General features: G+C 42.3%; 1 protein-coding gene across 1 annotated transcript in view; it reads left to right on the forward strand.

Moving 5' to 3' along the window:
* Nucleotides 1-21,108, forward strand: part of TENM2 (teneurin transmembrane protein 2) — a 1,056,669-nt gene that overhangs the window by 958,500 nt on the left and 77,061 nt on the right. Inside the window, exons 15-19 of the mRNA XM_010863352.1 lie at nucleotides 3,956-4,075; nucleotides 7,322-7,583; nucleotides 8,361-8,628; nucleotides 19,331-19,474; nucleotides 20,112-20,361. Of these exons, the coding sequence (XP_010861654.1) occupies nucleotides 3,956-4,075; nucleotides 7,322-7,583; nucleotides 8,361-8,628; nucleotides 19,331-19,474; nucleotides 20,112-20,361 (1,044 nt within the window). The remainder of the gene's footprint in view (nucleotides 1-3,955; nucleotides 4,076-7,321; nucleotides 7,584-8,360; nucleotides 8,629-19,330; nucleotides 19,475-20,111; nucleotides 20,362-21,108) is intronic.

Consider the following 21,108-nt stretch of genomic DNA (forward strand, 5'->3'; position numbering starts at 1 on the left):
AGGGCCGAAGAATTGATGCTTTTGAACTGTGGTGTTGGAGAAGACTCTTGAGAGTCCCTTGGACTGCAAGGAGATCCAACCAGTCCATTCTGAAGGAGATCAGCCCTGGGATTTCTTTGGAAGGAATGATGCTAAAGCTGAAACTCCAGGACTTTGGCCACCTCATGCGAAGAGTTGACTCATTGGAAAAGACTCTGATGCTGGGAGGGATTGGGGGCAGGAGGAGAAGGGGACGGCAGAGGATGAGATGGCTGGATGGCATCACCGCCTCGATGGACGTGAGTCTGAATGAACTCCGGGATATGGTGATGGACAGGGAGGCCTGGCGTGCTGCGATTCATGGGGTCGCAAAGAGTCAGACATGACTGAGCGACTGAACTGAACTGACTGACACTTTAGAAGAGCCCCTGGGTCTACAAGAGATTGTCTTGGAGCCCCACTCATTAGACTTTGGGGAGGAGACATCACCACGTCACAACTCAGACTCTGGTCCTCCCTGGGAGAGCCTGGTGAGGGTGGGAGTGGGGAGGTGGTGGGTAATGGTACAGCCAATGAACTCTGCAGCCTCTTAGAACTCCTTGGGAAGCTGCTGCTGCTGCTAAGTCTCTTCAGTCGTGTCCAGCTCTGTGCGACCCCAGAGATGGCAGCCCACCAGGCTCCCCCGTCCCTGGGATTCTCCCCGTAAGAACACTGGAGTGGGTTGCCATTTCCTTCTCCAATGCATGAAAGTGAAAAGTGAAAGTGAAGTCGCTCAGTCGTGTCCTACTCCTAGCGACCCCATGGACTGTAGCCCACCAGGCTCCTCCGTCCATGGGATTTTCCAGGCAAGAGTACTGGAGTGGGGTGCCATTGCCTTCTCCGCCCTGGGAAGCTGTGTAGCCCCAATTCATGGCAGCTTTCTGACTACGAGGGTTCTTAAGGTCACCTTGGGCCAGCAACTTTAGCCTCTCTCTGTTCTGGTTTCACTAAAAATAAAATAGAAGAGGAAAAAAAATAATCTCAGCCCTCGCCTGTTTCAACCTTGACATCTTCTGGCTGTGTCACATTAGGCAAGTGATTTAACCTCATAAACTTTATTTTCTTGATTGGTAAAATTAACTTAGTAAGTATAGATTATACTATACACAGTAATATTATTTTAATATGAGTAACCCTCAAGAAAAATAAATCACATATCTTGGAACCAAAAAAATATTTTCTCTGCTTGTTAATTCCTAGTTCTGGGGCAGAGACTGTGTTGGTATGTTTCTTTTTAATTATGGACGTGATTCCCATTGCCAGGATGACTCTTTTCGACCTTGTGGACTGTAGCCCTCCAGGCTCCTCTGTCCATGGGACTTCCCAGGCAGGAATACTGGAGTGGCTTGCTTCCAGGGGATCTTTCCTGCCCACAGACCGAATCCAACCTCTGTTACATATCCTGCATTGGCAGACAGTTTCTTTACCACTAGCCCCACCTGGGAAGTCCATGAGGTTTGCATACCATTTGATTATACTACAAATGCATCTTTCAAAGGCTCATACTCTATTTTAATCCGCTTCTTATTAACATTTTATTTCTCCCCTAAATCCTTTATTTTCTCGTATTCTTTTCATACTCTTTCTTCACTTGTGCCTTAAAAGTCAGTCTTATCCTCCTCACCAGTAGCTACCACTCCCAGAAGGCACCCTGGGTTAGAGCCAAGAAGTCGGGGAGCAGGCAGGGACTCCAGAATTTTAGGTAGACTGTACCAGCCCCAGAGATCTGGGCAAAAGAAACTTCCTTTAGAGAAAGCTTCTCTGAAGCTTTGAAGGCAGCAATCAATAGCACCACCCAAATGAGTCCACACTCCAGCATGTCGGCTTGGATCCATAATTCAGAAATGGAAAATGTTACTCCAAGACATAGGTTGAAGTTCACTAAGCATGTGAATTTCAGTGCATTATCCTCTGACAAATAATGAAGGACAAAGCTCAGAGTAAAAAAGAACTTAATTCAAGACTTCTAAGAAGGCGTTTCCCCTAGATAATGGCATACAAAAATAACTAAAATGCCTTGACTCCACCACTGTAATTTATAGAGCAGATCTCACTATCTAGATAATGTGATAATTGTTACACATCAATAATCATAAATAGAAATGAACCGATAGCATGTCTTAGCTGAATCTTTGCTGCGAATTGACTGCCTAGAGATGTAGGAAGCCAGCAGCAATGAAGAATTAGAAAAATAGAGGGTAGAAATCACAGGCAACCCAGCTCTCTTTATTCCTATGGCACACTGCAAAGTCTTGTGCTGCAGGAGTGATTTAAAGAAATAACAGTTGTATTCAAAAGGAGGGGGGAAATAACTCCACCGTGGGATACATTCCCAATTTTGTTTTCTCGTCACAAGCAGCTTGTACCTTGTGGTCATCAACACACATCGTTGATTTTAAAATAGTGTCTAGGAAGGCCTAAAAGAAATCTTAGTCTGAGCTAAGATAAGGAAAGGGAATTGAACAAAAGAATTATTTTCATAAATTAGTTTTCCACTTTCAAAAGACTCTAACATTGTGGTTAGAACCAGCTAAAAATGGAATTCATTTGTTAGGCAGCCAGTCGCAGACAATTAGAGCTGTCAGTGGAACAGTCTAAACCCTCCTGAGATCATCAAAGGGTCGGAGTGGAACAGCTGGGGGGATTGCTAATAGAAAGGGAGGTGCTTGGAGAGAACATCCCTCCAGTTTTCTGGTCACTTGGGATTGCAGAAGTCAGTGCTTTCCAAAAATTGAGCGGACTTGGACAAGATTCTGGCACAGAACAGGTCAGCTTTATTACCTAGACCAGAAATTGGGAGCATGTCCAGGAATCTGGATGCCTGAGAACCTCTCTGCCTTTGCCAAATTGCCCAGTGGCTTGAGGGCCAACAATACAGCTGCAGACCTGCCTGGTAGGCTGGAACCTCAGTGCAGAAGTGGAACTTCTCGTTCACCCATTTCTCTATGAACTCAGGAGAATTCAGGCAAAGGGAGACATGTGCATTCTCTCTCCATGGATTTTGAGTAGACTATTGTATCATGTCCTTTGCTTTATGGGATTTCCCCGAAGGAGCTGGTTGAATGCTGGCATCCTTGGGAACATTCTAGTTACTATGATCTGGATAGAGGAAAGGTGTCTGCCACAGGGGCCAAAAGTTGAGAGGGATTTCAACCACTTCCCCCTTCCCCTGCCCAAAATCAGGGTAGCAGGAATTTGATGTAAGAAAAATATATAGTTACATGGAATCCAGAATCCAAGATAGTTCTGCTGGAGAAAATATCTCTCATATTCTCTTTTCCTTAGGCTGTCACGGATTGTGAGAAATTTTATTTTTAAAGGGCAACTAAAAGAAAAACAAACAAACAAAAAAAACCAATGTATGTATATGCCCTGGCCTTGTTAAAAACCTCTGTGTGCTTCCCTTCCTCCCCATTCCCCGTTCCCTCTGTCATCCCAGCCTGGAGGGAAAAAGTAACATTGCCTTCCTCCAAAGCCAAAAAAATGAAATGAGTAGGCAGATGGGGAAGCTCTCACCCGAGGATAATACTCTCTGTGCCAGGCTAAGGCACAAACATGAGTGATGTGGGGCAGCCTAGAGCTCCGGCCAAGCAAAAGCCAAGTGATGTCAAGAAGCGGAGGGAGGCCAAGAGCAGAGGGACTGTGCCCAGGGGACCCCATTGCCCAGTAGAATGACTGAGGACACTACCCATGGATCTCAGCCCAGACTGCTCCTCAGGGAAAGCCAGCACTGAGGCACACCTCTCGCCCACAGCTCCCTCTGATCGTGTGAAGCCAGCAGTTCACATTTGAAAGTCTTCTCCTTGCTTTAGGGACCAGATGAGGATGGGGGCGTGGGGAGCTTTGGCAGAGAAGGGGAACTTGTCGGCGATCCCCACCGCCTGTCCCCTTGTTCTCCTGAGTATGGCTCAAAAGCTTGTGTTTCTCTTTCTCTCAGTTTGGTTTCTCTCATCCGAGGCCAAGTAGTAACTACAGATGGGACTCCCCTGATTGGTGTGAACGTGTCTTTTGTCAAGTATCCAAAATACGGCTACACCATCACCCGCCAAGATGGCACGTAAGTAGCTTTGTGGGGCTCCACTTACTTAGTATTGAGGCTGCAAAGAGACAGATGGTGCAGTGGGCTTGGAACCACGTGCCTCCCCCTTGCAGACTGGGGGGAGACCCACCAGGCCAGATCTCGAGGGAGAATCCCCCCGCCCAGATATATATTTTTTGGTATGATCTCAAAAATGGAAGATAACTAGAGTAGCCAACCTCTCCAGGGCTGCTGACAACCATGCTTTTTCCACGGCACGGAAATGCTTTTCACTCTGTGTGTGGGGAAGGGAGGGGTGTATGTTGGGGATAAGGTTCAGGGTGGCAGAGTCTAGAAGGAAAGGAAAGTAGCCCTTGGAACCTCACTCCTATTTTCTTTTAAATCAAAGGCCATGCCGGGTGACAGGGATCCACAGGCCTCAGTGTCCTGTGGTGAACCCCTTCTGCGTTCATCTGTGACTTTAGGAGCGGTGGTGTGTTCGCTTCTGTTTTGAGGGGGTGGGATGTAATCAGGGAAGTCTAATTAAATACATTTAGCCTTCACCCTGCTGTGTGAAGGAGGCAACCTTACCCTATTATCTTCTGATTGGAAACCCGCACCCGTGCAGCCCCCACCAAGATGAAAGCTCTGTCATTTCCTTAATCCGTTGGGCATGGAATCGCAATTTAGAGAAAAAGATAAAAAGAAGAAATCTATAGGAAGGGGAAAACACGCACCCACCCTGGCCTTAAAACACACAAAGACACACACATACACCACACACTACTGTATTCTGTTTCAAATGCAAGAGGACACTGTGGCTGTAAATCTGATGCAACACTTTTTCTATAAAACTGGAGTCTGGAAAATCATAAACGAATCATGTACTCTGATTCTCGTCTTTTCTCTGGTGAAGAATCTGGTCTTTTTTTTTCCCCTAATGTCCTAAAATAGCCTTGTGGGTAGTTTCAAAAATGACCAGCCCACAGTAGCCCTATCCTCCTATTTCTATTTGTGAGACTCAAAGAAGGCATCTGATGATTCACATCAAATTCTTAATATTCACCAGGTTTCTGGTGTCTTAGATCTTATGTTCCTGCAGCCAAATCTCATTATTTGAATGCACTAGGACTGTGAGGGTGTACTGTACAAGGCTACTTAGGCACTTGTTCATGCTCAGAAGCCAGCGTTCTTGCCCTGTGAGTCCTGTGATAACACCAGAGGAGGTGTCTGAGTCCTTGGTCTGCTGTCTCTCTCACCTCACACTGCCCCATCCTTCCTCACTGCTTCCAGACTAATTATCACCTAAATCAACTTCCCAGATCATGTATCCAACCTCCCAGATTGGTGATTCTTCAGCTTGTCCAGGTAACAGAGCCTGGAAGTCACAGGATTTGTGTGGAAATGCTCCAAGGAATCCCACAATCTGTTGTGTAGTGCTGTGCGCCACAGATGTGGGTGGTTCGACTCTATCAGCCCAAGGAGGAACAATGTCGCTTCAAAACATTTCACTCTCCTGCACTCCAAATAAAACACTGTCCCCAGCAGCGTGCACGCCCTAAAATAAAAATATAAACAAATTAACAGAATAAACTCTTCCACCATGATATTTACCTTAATACTCATATGCTCCCTGTTCACTCATTTTGTGTCTATTGAGAAACACCAAAACTGTTACCAAAATTGAATGAAGTCAGAGAGTCTATATATTTTCATTTGAGTTTTTAAAAATTTTTATTGGAGTATAGTTGATTTACAGTATTGTATTAGTTTTGGGGGTACAGCAAAGTGAGTCAGTTACACATATATCTCCCCTTTTTTTTCATTGGGTTTTTACTGTACTCTAGGAACTCTGCTAGGTGCTGAGGATTCTGAAGTGTGTGGAAGAGAGCACCACTGCCCGTAAACAGTTGAGATCCTGGTGGAGGAGTAAAAGGTCAAATTGAGAGACTTCTCTCCATTGACTTTCTTTTCCTTTAACGGGGGAAGAACTACCTTTATTTTACTTCACTAGTAATAGATTTCCATCTAGCCTGAAAGAACAAGCAGGAATATAGTTTAAGAACAATTGTCAAAAATATAAGAAACAGTAAGAACCATTTCATTCTAAATGCCAAATAAATTTGTGTGCTGGAAAAATATGTCAGAAACAAGGCAAAATGGATGAAGGAGGTTAAAAAGTCGAAACTTCTTAACCAACAAAGACCTACTGTATAGCACGCAGAACTCTGCTTACTGTTACGTGGCAGCCTAGGTGGGAGGGAAATTTAGGGTGGATTGGATGTGTGTATATGATTGGCTGAATCCCTTCATTGTTCACCTGAGACTGTCATAACATTGTTAATCAGCTATGCTCCAATATAAAATAAAAAGTTTTTAAACAGTACAGACTTCTAATAATAAAGTCCTGGAATGTATGTACAGTGTGGTAACTGTAGTTAATGATACCATATTGTATAGTTGAAAGTTGCTAAGACATATCTTAAAAATTTCAGCACAGGAAAAAAAGAAATCTTAACTGAGCGTGGTGATGAATGGATTTATGGTGGTGAACATTTCACAATATATACAAATATTGAATTATTATGTTGTAGACCTGAAACTAATATAGTGTTATATGTCAATGGTATCTCAAAAAAAGTTAAAGTTCTATGAAACCAAAAAAAGAAGTCAGAAACAGCACAGGTTGATGAAAAGAAAGCTTTCCTGAGCCTACAATCAAATCATTGTAACTCCAGTAAGTAGTAAAGACTCCTATTAGCCCAGCACAATGCTAAATGCTTTATACCAGTAGTGAGGGAGCATTTTCTGTAAAGGGCCAGATTGTGTCTATTTTAGGCTGAGATGCCATATGGTTCCTGTTACAACTACTCAGCTCTGCCACTGTACCCCAGAAATGGCTGGAGAGAATAAGTCAATGAATGGGCATGGCTGGGATTCCCACAAAACTTTTTACCAAAACAGGTGGTGGGCCGGCTTTAGCTCACGGGTCTAGTCCGCTGACGTCTGCTCTGAATTCATGATGATATTTCATCCTCTCAGCCACACTGTGAAGTCGGTGTAACTATTCCCATTTCACAGATGAAGAAATTGCGGCAACTTGCCCACAGTCACACAACTAGTAAGTGGCAGAGTTCGGGCTCGCACCCAGCCCATCTGCTGACAAAGCCGCCGTCTCCTCCTGCCCGCTCTGCCCCTCCACTGCCCTCAGCACGAAGGTCAGAGCACCCGCCTGGTCTGCAGGTGAGTTCAGCCCCTCTCAGTGAGCCCATTTGCCCCCTACAGGTTCGACCTGATCGCCAACGGTGGTGCCTCCTTGACGCTGCACTTTGAGCGGGCCCCATTCATGAGCCAGGAGCGCACCGTGTGGCTGCCGTGGAATAGCTTTTACGCCATGGACACTCTGGTGATGAAGACAGAGGAGAACTCCATCCCCAGCTGTGACCTCAGTGGCTTTGTCCGGCCGGATCCGATCATCATTTCCTCCCCGTTGTCCACCTTCTTCAGTGCTGTCCCGGGACAGAATCCCATTGTGCCCGAGACCCAGGTAGGAGCTCCGGGTCCCGGGGTGGGACTCTCGATCCGGCCCTGACTCAAACCCACTGGCCAACTTCCTCCCACCGTCTCTTTCTCCTGGGGTAAGCCAGAAACTACTATTAAGCGGGAGGGACAAAAAGTAAGGTCACAGTATAATTTATTGTCGCTGGAGAGAAAACCGAATCTCTCCTGGACATTCCAGATGTTTCCAGATAGTTGTTCAAGACTTTGGCAGTCACTGGAGCTTTTAATAGAATAAAAACGATACACATATGTGCACGCCACCTGCAAATTGCTTTTTATTCCTGTTAGTCACAGAGATACATGATAAGAGGCGCTTTAATGATCTACATCGGTGTTACGACAGAGGGCATATTACATTATTGCTTCCCTGTTGCTTTATACCAATTGTCAGTGGAAGTTGCAGGTTCATATAATTACAGCCTCTTGTGGCCTCCTTGCATGCAACTAGCAATAAAGCCTGCTGTTCTTATTTACATCTTTTGCCAACAGTGTGGTTTTAAAAAGAAACACAACAGTGACCAAGAATAATTATTAATCCAAAAATCATAACCTCAGCCCCTTCACCCCATCGTGCAGGATAAAGTTGTGGTTGTTGGTTTTTTTTCTCTCTCCTCAGCCATGGGAAGGGGTTCTTACACCCGACCCCTGTAAGGTGGGATGCTTTGGTGAGGACGATAGCAGAAGGGTAGCCGTGGGTTGCACGCAGCTTAGCGTCTGGGGTGTGTTTGATGCACTGTTTTCACCTGTGTTTCCTCTCCTCCAGGTTCTTCATGAAGAAATTGAGCTCCCTGGTTCCACCGTGAAGCTTCGCTACCTGAGCTCCAGGACCGCAGGCTACAAGTCACTGCTGAAGATCACCATGACCCAATCCACAGTGCCCCTGAACCTCATCAAGGTTCATCTCATGGTTGCTGTAGAGGGGCACCTCTTCCAGAAGTCATTCCAGGCCTCTCCCAACCTGGCCTACACCTTCATCTGGGACAAGACAGATGCCTACGGCCAAAGGGTCTATGGACTCTCTGATGCTGTTGGTATGTTTCAGTTTCAACCCCTTATTGATTCTTGGATTTGGGCATGCATTAAATTGACAAGTATTTGTTGAATTCCTAGTATGTGCCAAGTACTTTTCCAGTAGTTAAGAGTGCAGTGGTCCATAAAGCAGACAAGAGTCGTCTTCCACAGACCTTCTATACCTTCTATAGTGGGTGTCGAGATGATAAACATAGACTGGGAAGAAAATTTCAAGCAGTGAAACGTGCTAATATGAAAATAAAGATAAGTGATGTATACTGGGAAGGAGGGGCAAGCATGAGAGGGTGTTCATGGGAGGTTCTTCAGCAGGTAGCATTTAAACAGAGACTTGAAGGTAAAGGAACCCTGTGACAAAGAGAAGAGCTGTTTTTGAAAGACAAAAATAGGCCAGGATGGCTGGAATGTGGTGGACAGGGAGACTGTGTGAGATGGGGAGAGAACTGGGCAGGGCTGGATCGTGTTCCAGAGTGGCACAGAACACACCTGGGGGACCAGGGGATGGAGCGAGAGGGCGTCTGAACGCCACACGCTCTGTTCCAGGCTTTGCCTCTGAAGGAATCATGCGACTTCCTACTTAAGAAAGGCCACCGTGAGAGAAGGGTCCTACAGTTGTCAGTCTTTGAAGAACTGTGAACTGTGGATTCACATCAACCCACCCAGTATATTTTCTTACTTGTAGAAAGCTGTCTGGGATGAATTAAAATCCAGAATCCTGTATATTCTTCATTAATAGGCTTGTGGTTTTCAAGAACTGCAATAAGTTTACCAAAATAAGAAACCAGCACACTCAGAAATGTTCACTGTAACTGGCCTCCAATGTTTATCAGACACTCCCTTTGTGCAGAGCTTTGTGCTAAATCTTTTGTCTTGGGTGACCTCTCACTAACACTGTCAAGAAGGCACTCTCATAATCCCCATTACCTAGATGGGACAGGAGGGCAGGGTAAGCAAGCTACCTAAAGATACACACCTAGCGGGTTACACATGCTCAGAATATAGTCCTGTGGTCTGCTTCGTCAGGGAGTGGTTCAGTTCAGTTCGGTTGCTCAGTCGTGTCCGACTCTTTGTGACCCCACGGACTGCAGCACGCTAGGCTTCCCTGTCCATCACCAACTCCTGGAGCCTATTCAAACACATCCCATTGGCAGTGCCATCCAACCATCTCATCTTCTGTAATCCCCTTCTCCCACCTTCAATCTTTCTCACCATTAGGGTTTTTTCAAATGAGTTGGCTCTTCGCATTAGGTGGTCAAAGTACTGGAGTTTCAACTTCAGCATCAGTCCTTCCAATGAATATTCAGGACTGATTTCCTTTAGGATGGACTGGTTGGATCTCCTTGCAGTCCAAGGGACCCTCAAGAGTCTTCTCCAACACCATAATTCAAAAGCATCAATTCTTTAGCACTCAGCTTTCTTTATAGCCCAACTCTCACATCCATACATGACTACTGGAAACAGCACAGCCTTGACTAGATGGACTTTGCTCGCAAAGTAATGTCTCTGCTTTTTAATATGCTGTCTAACTTGGTCATAGCTTTTCTTCCAAGGAGCAAGTGCCTTTTACTTTCATGGCTACAGTCACCATCTGCAGTGATTTTGGAGCCCCCAAAAATTAAGTCTCTCACTGTTTCCATTGTTTCCCCACCTATTTGCCATGAAGTGATGGGACCAGATGCCATGATCTTAGTTTTCTGAATGTTGAGTTTTAAGCCAACTTTTTCACTCTCCTCTTTCATTCTCATCAAGAGGCTCTTTAGTTCCTCTTCACTTTCTGCCATAAGGGTGGTGTCATCTGAGTATCTGAGGTTATTGATATTTTTCCTGGAAATCTTGATTCCAGCTTGTGCTTCATCCAGCCCAGAATTTCTCATGATGTACTCTGCATATAAGTTAAATAAGCAGGGTGACAGTATACAGCCTTGGCATACTCCTTTCCTGATTTGGAACCAGTCTGTTGTTCCATGTCCAGTTCTAACTGTTGCTTATTGACCTGCATACAGGTTTCTCAGGAGGCAGGTCAGGCAGGTCTGGTATTCCCATCTCTTTCAGAATTTTCCACAGTGTGTTGTGATCCACACAGTCAAAGGCTTTGGTGTAGTCAATAAAGCAGAAGTAGATGTTTTTCTGGAACTCTCTTGCTCTTTTGGTGATCCAGCAGATGTTGGCAATTTGATCTCGGTTTCCTCTGCCTTTTTGAAATCCATCTTGAACATCTGGAAGTTCACAGTTCACGTACTGTTGAAGCCTGGGTTGGAGAATTTTGAGTATTACTTTACTAGCGTGTGAGTTGAGTGCAATTGCACGGTAGGTTGAGCATTCTTTGGCATTGCCTTTCTTTGGGATTGGAATGAAAACTGACCTTTTCCAGTCCTGGGGCCACTGCTGAGTTTCCCAAATTTGCTGGCATATTGAGTGCAGCACTTTCACAGCATCATCTTTTAGGATTTGAAATAGCTCAACTGGAATTCCATCACCTTCACTAGCTTTGTTTGTAGTGATGCTTCCTAAGGCCCACTTGACTTCGAATTCCAAGATGTCTGGCTCTAGGTGAGTGATCACACCATCGTGGTTATCTGGATTATGAAGATCCTTTTTGTATAGTTCTTCTGTATATTCTTGCCACCTCTTCTTAATATCTTCTGCTTCTGTTAGGTCCATATCATTTCTGTCCTTTATTGTACTCATCTTTGCATGAAATGTTCCCTTGGTATCTCTAATTTTCTTGAAGAGATCTCTGGTCTTTCCCATTCTGTTGTTTTCCTCTATTTCTTTGCATTGTTCACTGAGGAAGGCTTTCTTATCTTTCCTTGCTATTCTTCAGAACAGTAATAAGTTATTGGAGTAACCAGTGCATTTACTGTCAACAGTATGTCAGGCTTTAGCCAATATCAAAATGATAGCTAACATCAAAAAATAGACTGAATACTATAACACACCCCATGTACTCCAATTTCTACCATTATCAACACATCTTGTTGACTCTTGTTTCTTCCTTACCTTCAGCTACTCCTCTGCCTCCTGCATTTTTCTGTAGCAAGTCCCAGACATCACATCATTTCATTCATAATATATCAGAATGTATCTCTAAAAAGGACTTTGAAAACCGAACAACATCATCATTACAACAAGGAAACAGAATTTCTTTATATCAAACAGCCAATCATCATTCAATATTTCAATTGCCTTATGAATATCTGGAAATAGAAGTACTTCATTTGCTTGAGTCAGAATCCACATAAGATCCACCTTTTGTAACTGGTTGATTTCTTCTTTTTGTTACATATGCTTCAGATATGCAGCATTATTACTTGCCTTCTGTACACACTACAAAGTGATCACCACCACAAAGCTTGTTACCACCTGTCACCATACCATTGATCCCCTTCATCCATTTGATCCACCTTTAACTCCCTTCCCGTCTGGGAACCACTAGTCTGATCTCAGTATCTTTGCTTTTTTTTTTGCTTTATTTTTTTGTTCCTTTGGTTTTTTTACATTCCACCTATGAGTGAAACCATTCAGAATGTTGCCTTTCTCTTTCTGATTTGTTTCACTTAGCATGGTACCTTCAAAGTGCATCCGTGTTGTCACAGACGGCAGGATTTCATTCTTTTTATGGCTAAGTAGTATTTCTACTGTCTATATGTAGCACAAGTTATTTATTCACTTATCCACCAGTGGGCACTCGGGTTGTTTCTGTATCTTTATTGTAAATACTGCAATAAATACAGAGGTGCATATATCTTTTGGAATTAATGTCTTGGTGTTCTCTGGATAAATACCAAGAAGGGAATAGCTGAGTTCTCTTAAAAAATTTAAATCAATGATTTTCCCTTTCACCTCTGAATTTTTTCCTCAGTTTTAGAAATAATTGACATACATTACTATGTAAGACATATACTATGATAATTTGATTTACTTATAGTGTGAAATGATTAGCACAGTAGATTCAGCTGACATTTATCTTCTCATAAAGATAGAGCAAAAAAGGTAAGAAAAGGGGCAATTTTTTCTTTTTATCATGAGAACTCATAGGATTTGCCTTCTCAACCACTTTCCTGCATATCATACTGCAGTGTTAACAACAGTCATCATGGTATACATTATATTCCTATTACTGTTTTGCTTTCTTTCTAGTACTTATTTATCTTATATCTGGAAATTTGTACCTTTTTACCACCTTCATCCAATCTCCCCTTTCCCCACTCTCTGCCTCTGGGAACCTTGAGTCTGATCTTTTTCTATTAGTTTGGTCCACTTTGTTTTTAGGTTCCATATATAAGTGAGATCACATAGTGTCTGACTTATTTCACTTAGCATAATGCCTTCAAGTTCCATCCATGATATTGCAAATAGTAGGATTTCTGGTTCTTTATGACTCAGGAATATTGTGTATTGGAGAAGGCAATGGCACCCCACTCCAGTACTCTTGCCTGGAAAATCCCATGGACTGAGGAGCCTGGTAGGCTGCAGTCCATGGGGTCGTGAAGAGTCGGACACGACTGAACAACTTAGCTTTCACTTTTCACTTTCATGCGTTGGAGAAGGAAATATTGTGTATGTACACATATACTACATTTTGTGTGTGTGTGTATGTGTGTGTATACACTGCCATTTCTTTATTCATTCATCCATCATTGGACACTCTGATTGTTTCCAATATGAAAAGGATTGCTGTATATTCTTCATAAAGTGTTTAGAGAAATTCACCAGTGAGACCATCTGGCCCTCAGCCTCTCTTCACTGGGAGATTTTTGATTATTGATTCAATCTCTTTACTAGTAATTGGTTGTTCAGATTTTCTATTTCTTCCTGATGCAGTCTTGATAAGTTATGCCTTTAAGAATTTTTCCATTTCTTCAGATCAGTTTATTCGTGTGTAGTTATTCAGAAGAGCTTCTTATGATCCTTTGTATTACTGTAGTATAAATTATAATGTGTCCTTCATTTTTAATTTTGTTGATTTGAGTCCTTTCTCTTTTTTCCATAGTCTTATTAAAGATTTCTCAGTTTTGTTTATCTTTTCAAAGAACTGACTCTTGGTTTGGTTAATCTTTTCTATTGTTTTTCTGCTTTCTATTTTATTCATTTATACGCTAGTCTTTATTTGTTCCTTTATTCTGCTAATTTTGGACTCAGTTTATTCTTTTTCTAATTCCTTAAGACGTAGAATTAGGCTGTTTATTTGGGATCCTTCTTAATGTAGGTGTTTACTGCTGTGAACCTTCCTCTTAGTACTGCTTTTAATGCATCCTGGAAGTTCTGGTATTTGTGTTTCCATTTTAATCTGTCTCTTTTTATTTCCCCTTTAATTTCTTCTTTGATCTGTTGGTTATTCAGGAGAGCATTTTTTAATTTCCATGTATTTTTTAATTTTCCAGTTTTCTTGTTATTGATTTCTAGGTTCGTGCCACTGTGGTTAGAGAAGATACTTGGTATGATTTTAATCTTCCTGAATTTGCTAAGACTTGTTTTGTGGCCTAACATGTGACCTAAAATGTTCCTTGTACCCTTAAGAACAATCTGTATTCTGGTGTTGTTGGATAGAATGTTCTATGTGTGATAGGTCCATTTGGTCTATAGTGTTGTTCAAATCAGCTGTCCCCTTTATGATTTTCTGTCTGGGTGATCTATCCATTTTTGAGAATGAGATATTAAATCCCTAACTTTACTATATTATTTCTCCTTTTAGCTTCATTAGTTGTGCTTTATATGTTTAGATGCTGCAATGTTGGGTGAATAAATATTTATAATTGGTATATCTTCTCAGTGTATTGACTGCTTTACAATTGTATAATGATCATCTTTGTCTCTTTTGAGCATTTTTAGTTTAAAATCTATTTCATCTAATATAAATATAGCTACCCTTGCTTGAGGCAGGGTAGGGAGGTTTACCACTTGCTTGAAAGCTTGAATGTATTTTTCCATCCCTTCATTCTCAGTCTATATGGGTCCTTAAGCCTATGCTGCTGCTAAGTCACTTCAGTCGTGTCCGACTCTGTGCGACCCCAGAGACGGCAACCCACCAGGCTCCCCTGTCCCTGGGATTCTCCAGGCAAGAACACTGGAGTGGGTTGCCATTTCCTTCTCCAATGCATGAAAGTGAAAAGTGAAAGTGAAGTCACTCAGTTGCGTCCGACTCCCAGTGACCCCATGGACTGCAGCCTTCCAGGCTCCTCCGCCCATGGGATTTTCCAGGCAAGAGTACTGGAGTGGGGTGCCATTGCCTCCTCCACCTTAAGCCTATAGTAGGCGTTATATCATTGAATCTTGTTTGTTTGATTTGTTCACTTGGTCATTTCATGTCTTCTGATTGGAGACTGTAATGTTTACATTTAAATAAGTTATTGACAGGTGGGGACTTAGCATTGTCATTTTGGCCTCTGTTTTCTAGCTTTTTTGTGAACCATTGTTCCTTCTTTCTTCTTTTGCTGTCTTTGATATTAGTCACTTTGACTTATTTATCATGTTCTTTTGTGTAATTACTATAGATATTTCCCTGTGCTTACTATGAGATCTGCCTTGTGTGATTAGTTGATTTCTCTTCAGTTATTTTAAACTATGGTTTTTCCTTTCACTTCTAGCTCATTTTTTTTATATTTTGTTTTATGATGTATTTGTTGAAGAAACTGTTTGCCTGTAGCATTTCTCATAGTCTGGTTTGTTTTCTGATTGCACACCTGTGGCTGTCTAACATATTCCGCTGTTCTGTATCTCCTGTAAATCGATAGCTGAACCTGGAGGTTTCCTAAATACAGGTTTGATTTTTTATCTATACCAACTTTTTAAAAATATAATTGACATATAACAAGCGTATGACATAATGATTCTGTATTTGTATATATTGCAAAATGATGACTGCAATAGGTCTAGTGAACATCTGTCACCATACCTAGATCCAAAATTTTTTCCTGGTGATGAGAACTTTTAAGATCTACTCTCTCAGCAACTTTCAAATGTGCAATACAGTATTACCCACTATAGTTACCATGCTGTACCTCACATCCCCATGACTCATTTATTTTTTAACTGAAAGTTTCTGTCTTTTGATTTCCTTCACCTGTTTGGCCCAGCTTTCAGCCCTTGCCTCTGACAGCCACCAATTTGTTACCTGTACATGATCTTGGTTTTTTGCTTGTTTTTAATTTTTTATTCTGCTTATGATCATCTTTACTCCATAAACACTTTAAAAAGATTAGTTAGATCTCACAAAAAGAAATGTACTATTTATCACGATAAAGAATTAAGGCATTTAGAGTAGGTAATATTCCTATTTCGGAGAAGGCAATGACACCCCACTCCAGTACTCTTGCCTGGCAAATCCCATGGGCGGAGGAGCCTGGTAGGCTGCAGTCCCTGGGGTCACTAAGAGTCGGACTCGACTGAGCGACTTCACTTTCACTTTTGACTTTCATGCATTGGAGAAGGAAATGGCAACCCATTCCAGTGTTCTTGCCTGGAGAATCCCAGGGACGGGGAAGCCTGGCGGGCTGCTGTCTATGGGGTCACACAGAGTCGAACACGACTGAAGTGACTCAGCAGCAGCAGCAGCAGTATTCCTATTTACACAAATTTTTAGATCCGCATATATGTGAGATTATACAGTATATGTCTTTCTTTGTCTCACATATTTCACTTAACATAATGCCCTCAAGGTTCATGTGTGTTGTCACCAGTGGCAAGATTTCATTCTTTTACATGGCTTAATATTTCATTGATTGTATACCACATCATCTTTATCCATCCATTTGTCGATGGACACCTTGCTTGTTTCTATATGTTAGTTATTGTAAATAATGCTACAATGTAGTGTTCTTGTTTTCTCCAGGTAAATACCAAAAAGTGGAATTGCTGGGTCACAATGGTGGTTCTATTTTAAGTTTTTGAGAAACCTCCATACTGTTTGCCATGGCTATACCAGTTTACATTGCTACCAGTAGTGCACAAGGGTTCCTCTGCTCCACATCCTCACCATTTGTCATTTGTATTCTTTTTGATGATAGCTATTCTGATAGGTGTGAGGTAATATCACTTTGTGGGTTTGATTCGCACTTCCCTGGAAATTAGTGATGCTAAGAATCTTTTCATGTAGTGTTGGCCTTATGTATGTGTTCTGATAGATGTCCATTAAGTTCCTTTGCCTGTTTTTTTTAATTGGATTTTTTGGCTTTTGGTTGTCAAGAGTTGCGAGTTCTGTATGTACTTTGGACACTAACCTCATATCAGATATATGATTTACAAATATTTTCTCTTTTCATTTTATGGATGGTTTCCTTTGCTGTGCAGAAGCTTTTTAGTTTGACTTAGTCCTACTTGCTCTTTTTTGCTTTTGTTGCCTTTGCTTTGGCTGTCAAATTCAAAGAATCATTGCCATGACTGATGTTAAGGAGCTTACTGCCTGTGTTTTCTCCTAGGAGTTTTATGGGTTTGGGGCCTTTTAATCCATTTGAGTTAATTTTTATGAATAGTATAGAGTGGAACAGTTTCTTTTTTTTTTTTCTGCATGTGACTATCCAACTTTCCCAGCCCACTTATTGAAGAGAGTGTCCTTTGCCCACTGAAATATTCTTGGCTCCTTCATCATAACTTAGTCGACTGTGTATGCTTAGGTTTATTTCTGGACTCTATATTCTATTCCACTGATTTTTGTGTCTGTTTTTATGCCAACACCATGCTGTTTTGATAAATATAGCTTTGTAATATAGTTTGAAATCTGAGCATGTGGTGCCTCCAGCTTTGTTCTTCTTTTCAAGATTGCTTTGACTGTTCAGGGTTTTGTGGTTCCATGCATATTTTAAGAATGTTTGTTCTTTTTCTGTGAAAAATACCCCTGGAATACTGATTGGGATTGCACTGAATCTGTATTTTGCTTTGGGTTGTATGGACATTTTAGAATATTAATTCTTCTAATCCATGAGCATGGAGTATCTCTCCATTTATTTGTGTCTTCTCCAGTCTCTTTCATCAATTTCTTGGAGTTTTCAGTGTACAGGTCTTCTGCCTCCTTGGTTGAATTTATTTCTAGGTATTTTATTCTTTTTTTTTTTTTAAGAAAAACAGGTGGTGCTCTCATCTTCTGTCAGGAGGTGACTAATGTCAGCTTGTCTATTCTTTTATGCTTTCTGCAGCATTAATGCTCATTACCTAGATTCATTAGGTCATTAGGGATTACAAAATGATATTCTAATAATGTCATTACTTCTTTATTATTTACTAGCTAGAATACTTTTCTATAGAGATACTTTCTCATTAACTACTTTGTTATTTGAAATACAGTTTAAATAAGATAAATGTTGATTCTTTCCCTTTGTTTACTAGTTTTCAAGATTTTAAGTTGGCTCTCTAATATCCTCTACCAGTGGCAAATCCATTTTTTAAATACCATTATAAACTCATAGGATGAAATACCTCTTAATATATCCTTTCAAGTTGTCTTTCCTAATAGTCAGATTGTCTCATCTTTGGTCAACAGAAGCCTCTTCAAGCTTATTCCCAAATTCTTTTGCCATTGCCCTAGTAGATTTTATTTCCTTCCTATCTGGTCTGATAAAATGGCCTGGTCTTCTATTGTTCATTTCTTGCCCCAGCCATGTCTTCAAGGAGCCCTGATTCCTTTTAATGAGAAATAATATTTCAAGGCCACAGACCAAGCACTAGCTATTTTCTTTGCTACTGAGTCGGTCATTGTTTTTCTTAGAATTTTCAGAGGACAAGCCAGGAAATACATGGAGCTTTTTTTAAAAAGATGAAATGTATCTTTCGTTCATCTCGGCACTCCTATATCTCAGGATTTAAAAGAAGCGGAGGAGAATCCCCAAAGGTGACACACATAGTTAAGAATTTAATGTAGTAGGAACAGCAATAATAACAACGCCTCATATTTCTAAAGCAGCGCTCCAATTAAAAATGTATGGCATCTCGGCGTTTTGTCTCATCTATCCTCACGACATCGCTCAGAAATTGAAGCCTCACTTGCTCTGTTTTACACATGGGGGAAATGGAACCACGAGGAAGTGTGAGCTGTAACAGAATTGGGACTCAAGTCCTTCATCTCCCGCCCCTCTCTCCTATTTGTCCATGTGGCAAGTGCAGGATTTTTATAGTTTTTGGATTCTGTTCCCCACTGCATTGCCACATAATTGGCAGGCTGTGTCCCCGTGCCTGCCTCACTTGGAACCCTCTGGAATCCTGAGTGAATGTACAAAGTGCCTTAACTAACACAAGCTGTTGCCTCCAAAATCTCCTTATAAATGAGCCACAAAGCCTCCATAGGTCTTTCTCCTAGTGAGTGGAAATAAATAACGCAGAATATAGCGAACGCATGCCGTGAGCAGCAGGCTGAGGGAAACGGTCTCCTGTCCATCTCTAAAGGAGCGTTGTATTCAGTTTTTAAATGATTCATCTCTTCCCTCTCCACCACTGGGGTCATTTTTGAAAAGCCGGCTGTTCATTGGAAAGGTCTTTCCATCCCCACAGACTACTACTGTGTAAAGTTTCAAGGTTGAGTTCAACCTGAAATTTGAATTTAATATTGTATGGAATCACAAGGAGAAAAGCAATCAGCCTGCCTCCTTGAGTGAGTCTTTTGAACTGAATCTGTATTACTGTGCACACAAGTTTCTTATTCCTGCTGGAGGGCTCTGGAGTAATCAAGTAAACTCTCTCATCTCCCGCTCTGCCCCACCCCCTGGTATCTTTCAGTGTCCGTCGGCTTTGAATACGAGACCTGCCCCAGTCTCATCCTGTGGGAGAAAAGGACAGCCCTCCTTCAGGGATTTGAGCTGGACCCTTCCAACCTCGGTGGCTGGTCCCTGGACAAACACCATATCCTCAACGTTAAAAGTGGTATGTGGGAGACCTCCCTGACGATCTGATGGTTAAGACTTAACCTTCCAATGCAAACTTAGTTCCCTGGTCAGGGAGCTAAGATCCAACATGCCTTGGTGCCAAAAAAAAAAAAAAAATAGACATAAAACAGAAGCAATGTTATAACAAATTCAATAGACTTTAAAAATGGCCTACATCCCCCCCACAAAAAGTAGTTTGTGAGCACAGCCCCTTTTCCTGCATACAACATCTGGAACCTTCTCTCCAGCCTTGACATTTAAGCGAAAGCACCATCCCCTTCTTGCATCTATTTTTCATCAAGTGCCTAAAATACTCATAGGTTTTTCCCCCTTCTCCTTTGAAATGTCAAACACCGTAGAGCTGGTTTTCCCAGACCATGCATCTTAGTGGCCCTCACAAGTCTTCAATTATCTCTGCAAATGTTTTCTTACCCCGGACCGCGGCCTTGGGGTTTACGCATCCTGTTGCAGTGCTGTCGGCATTGTGAGGAAATTGGGGACCTCCCCACAGTTGACGCTTCCTACTGTTTCTCTTCCCTCTGTCACTTTCACCCATCCTCAGTAAGTTGATAGACATGTCCACCCCGGAGGGCTGCAGTAACCATCCCAATTTACTGCCTCCCCACCCCGCCCAGGAATCCTGCACAAGGGCACCGGGGAGAACCAGTTCCTGACGCAGCAGCCCGCCATCATCACCAGCATCATGGGCAACGGCCGCCGCCGGAGCATCTCCTGTCCCAGCTGCAACGGCCTTGCTGAAGGCAACAAGCTGCTCGCCCCAGTCGCCCTGGCCGTTGGAGTCGACGGGAGCCTCTTCGTTGGTGACTTCAATTACATCCGACGCATCTTTCCCTCTCGAAACGTGACCAGCATCTTGGAGTTACGGTAAGTGACAGCACAGAAAACCTGCTTTTACTCTATGGCTCCCACTGCTACAAAACTTCCCTGGGTAAATGGTGGCCACGTGTGGGGTTCTCCAGAGGATGCACATTTGGTGTGATGGGCTGAGGTTTGATAACCAAGGCCTGGGATCAAATAAGGACTGGGGAAAATCCTTGGTGTAGCGATAAAACACTACCCATGTATTTAATACAGTTGTTGACACCTACCTTACGGCAAAGACGAAAGCCTTCAGACATTGTGCTGGGGGTGGGACCTGGGTAGCTATATTTTATAAAACCTCCACAAGAGAATCTGATACATCCCCAACAGTGAAAGAACCACTACTCTAAGCTGATGGTCCATTTCCCTGGTTTCTAAAGTGGCACGTCTTAAAAATACAGATTCCCAGAGCCCACCCCGAGAGAATTGGTTCAGTAAGTCTAGAGCAGCGTCAAGGTGTCTTTCTCTTTGACAGGCTCTGTAGAAAATTCTGATATGCATCGAAGTTTGAGAATCGCTAACGTTCATTCATTAATTCAAACATTTCTATTGAGCACTTCTGTGTGCTAGCTCTCTGCGAATTTTCTAGATCTTTGCACATTTATTAGGATCTGACTTAGAATTACTGCATAGGCCTTGCTAGGTAAATTCCAGCCACTCCAGGGGATTTAAAGTCCTGGTCTCTGTCTGGACAAAAGCTCTTTGAAACTCTCTTTTTGGGAAAGTTGATTCCAGGTCCTCAAACCTAGA

The sequence above is a fragment of the Bison bison genome, unplaced genomic scaffold, assembly GCF_000754665.1.
Source record: "Bison bison bison isolate TAMUID 2011002044 unplaced genomic scaffold, Bison_UMD1.0 scf7180017864490, whole genome shotgun sequence".
NCBI classification, from domain to species: Eukaryota; Metazoa; Chordata; class Mammalia; order Artiodactyla; family Bovidae; genus Bison; species Bison bison.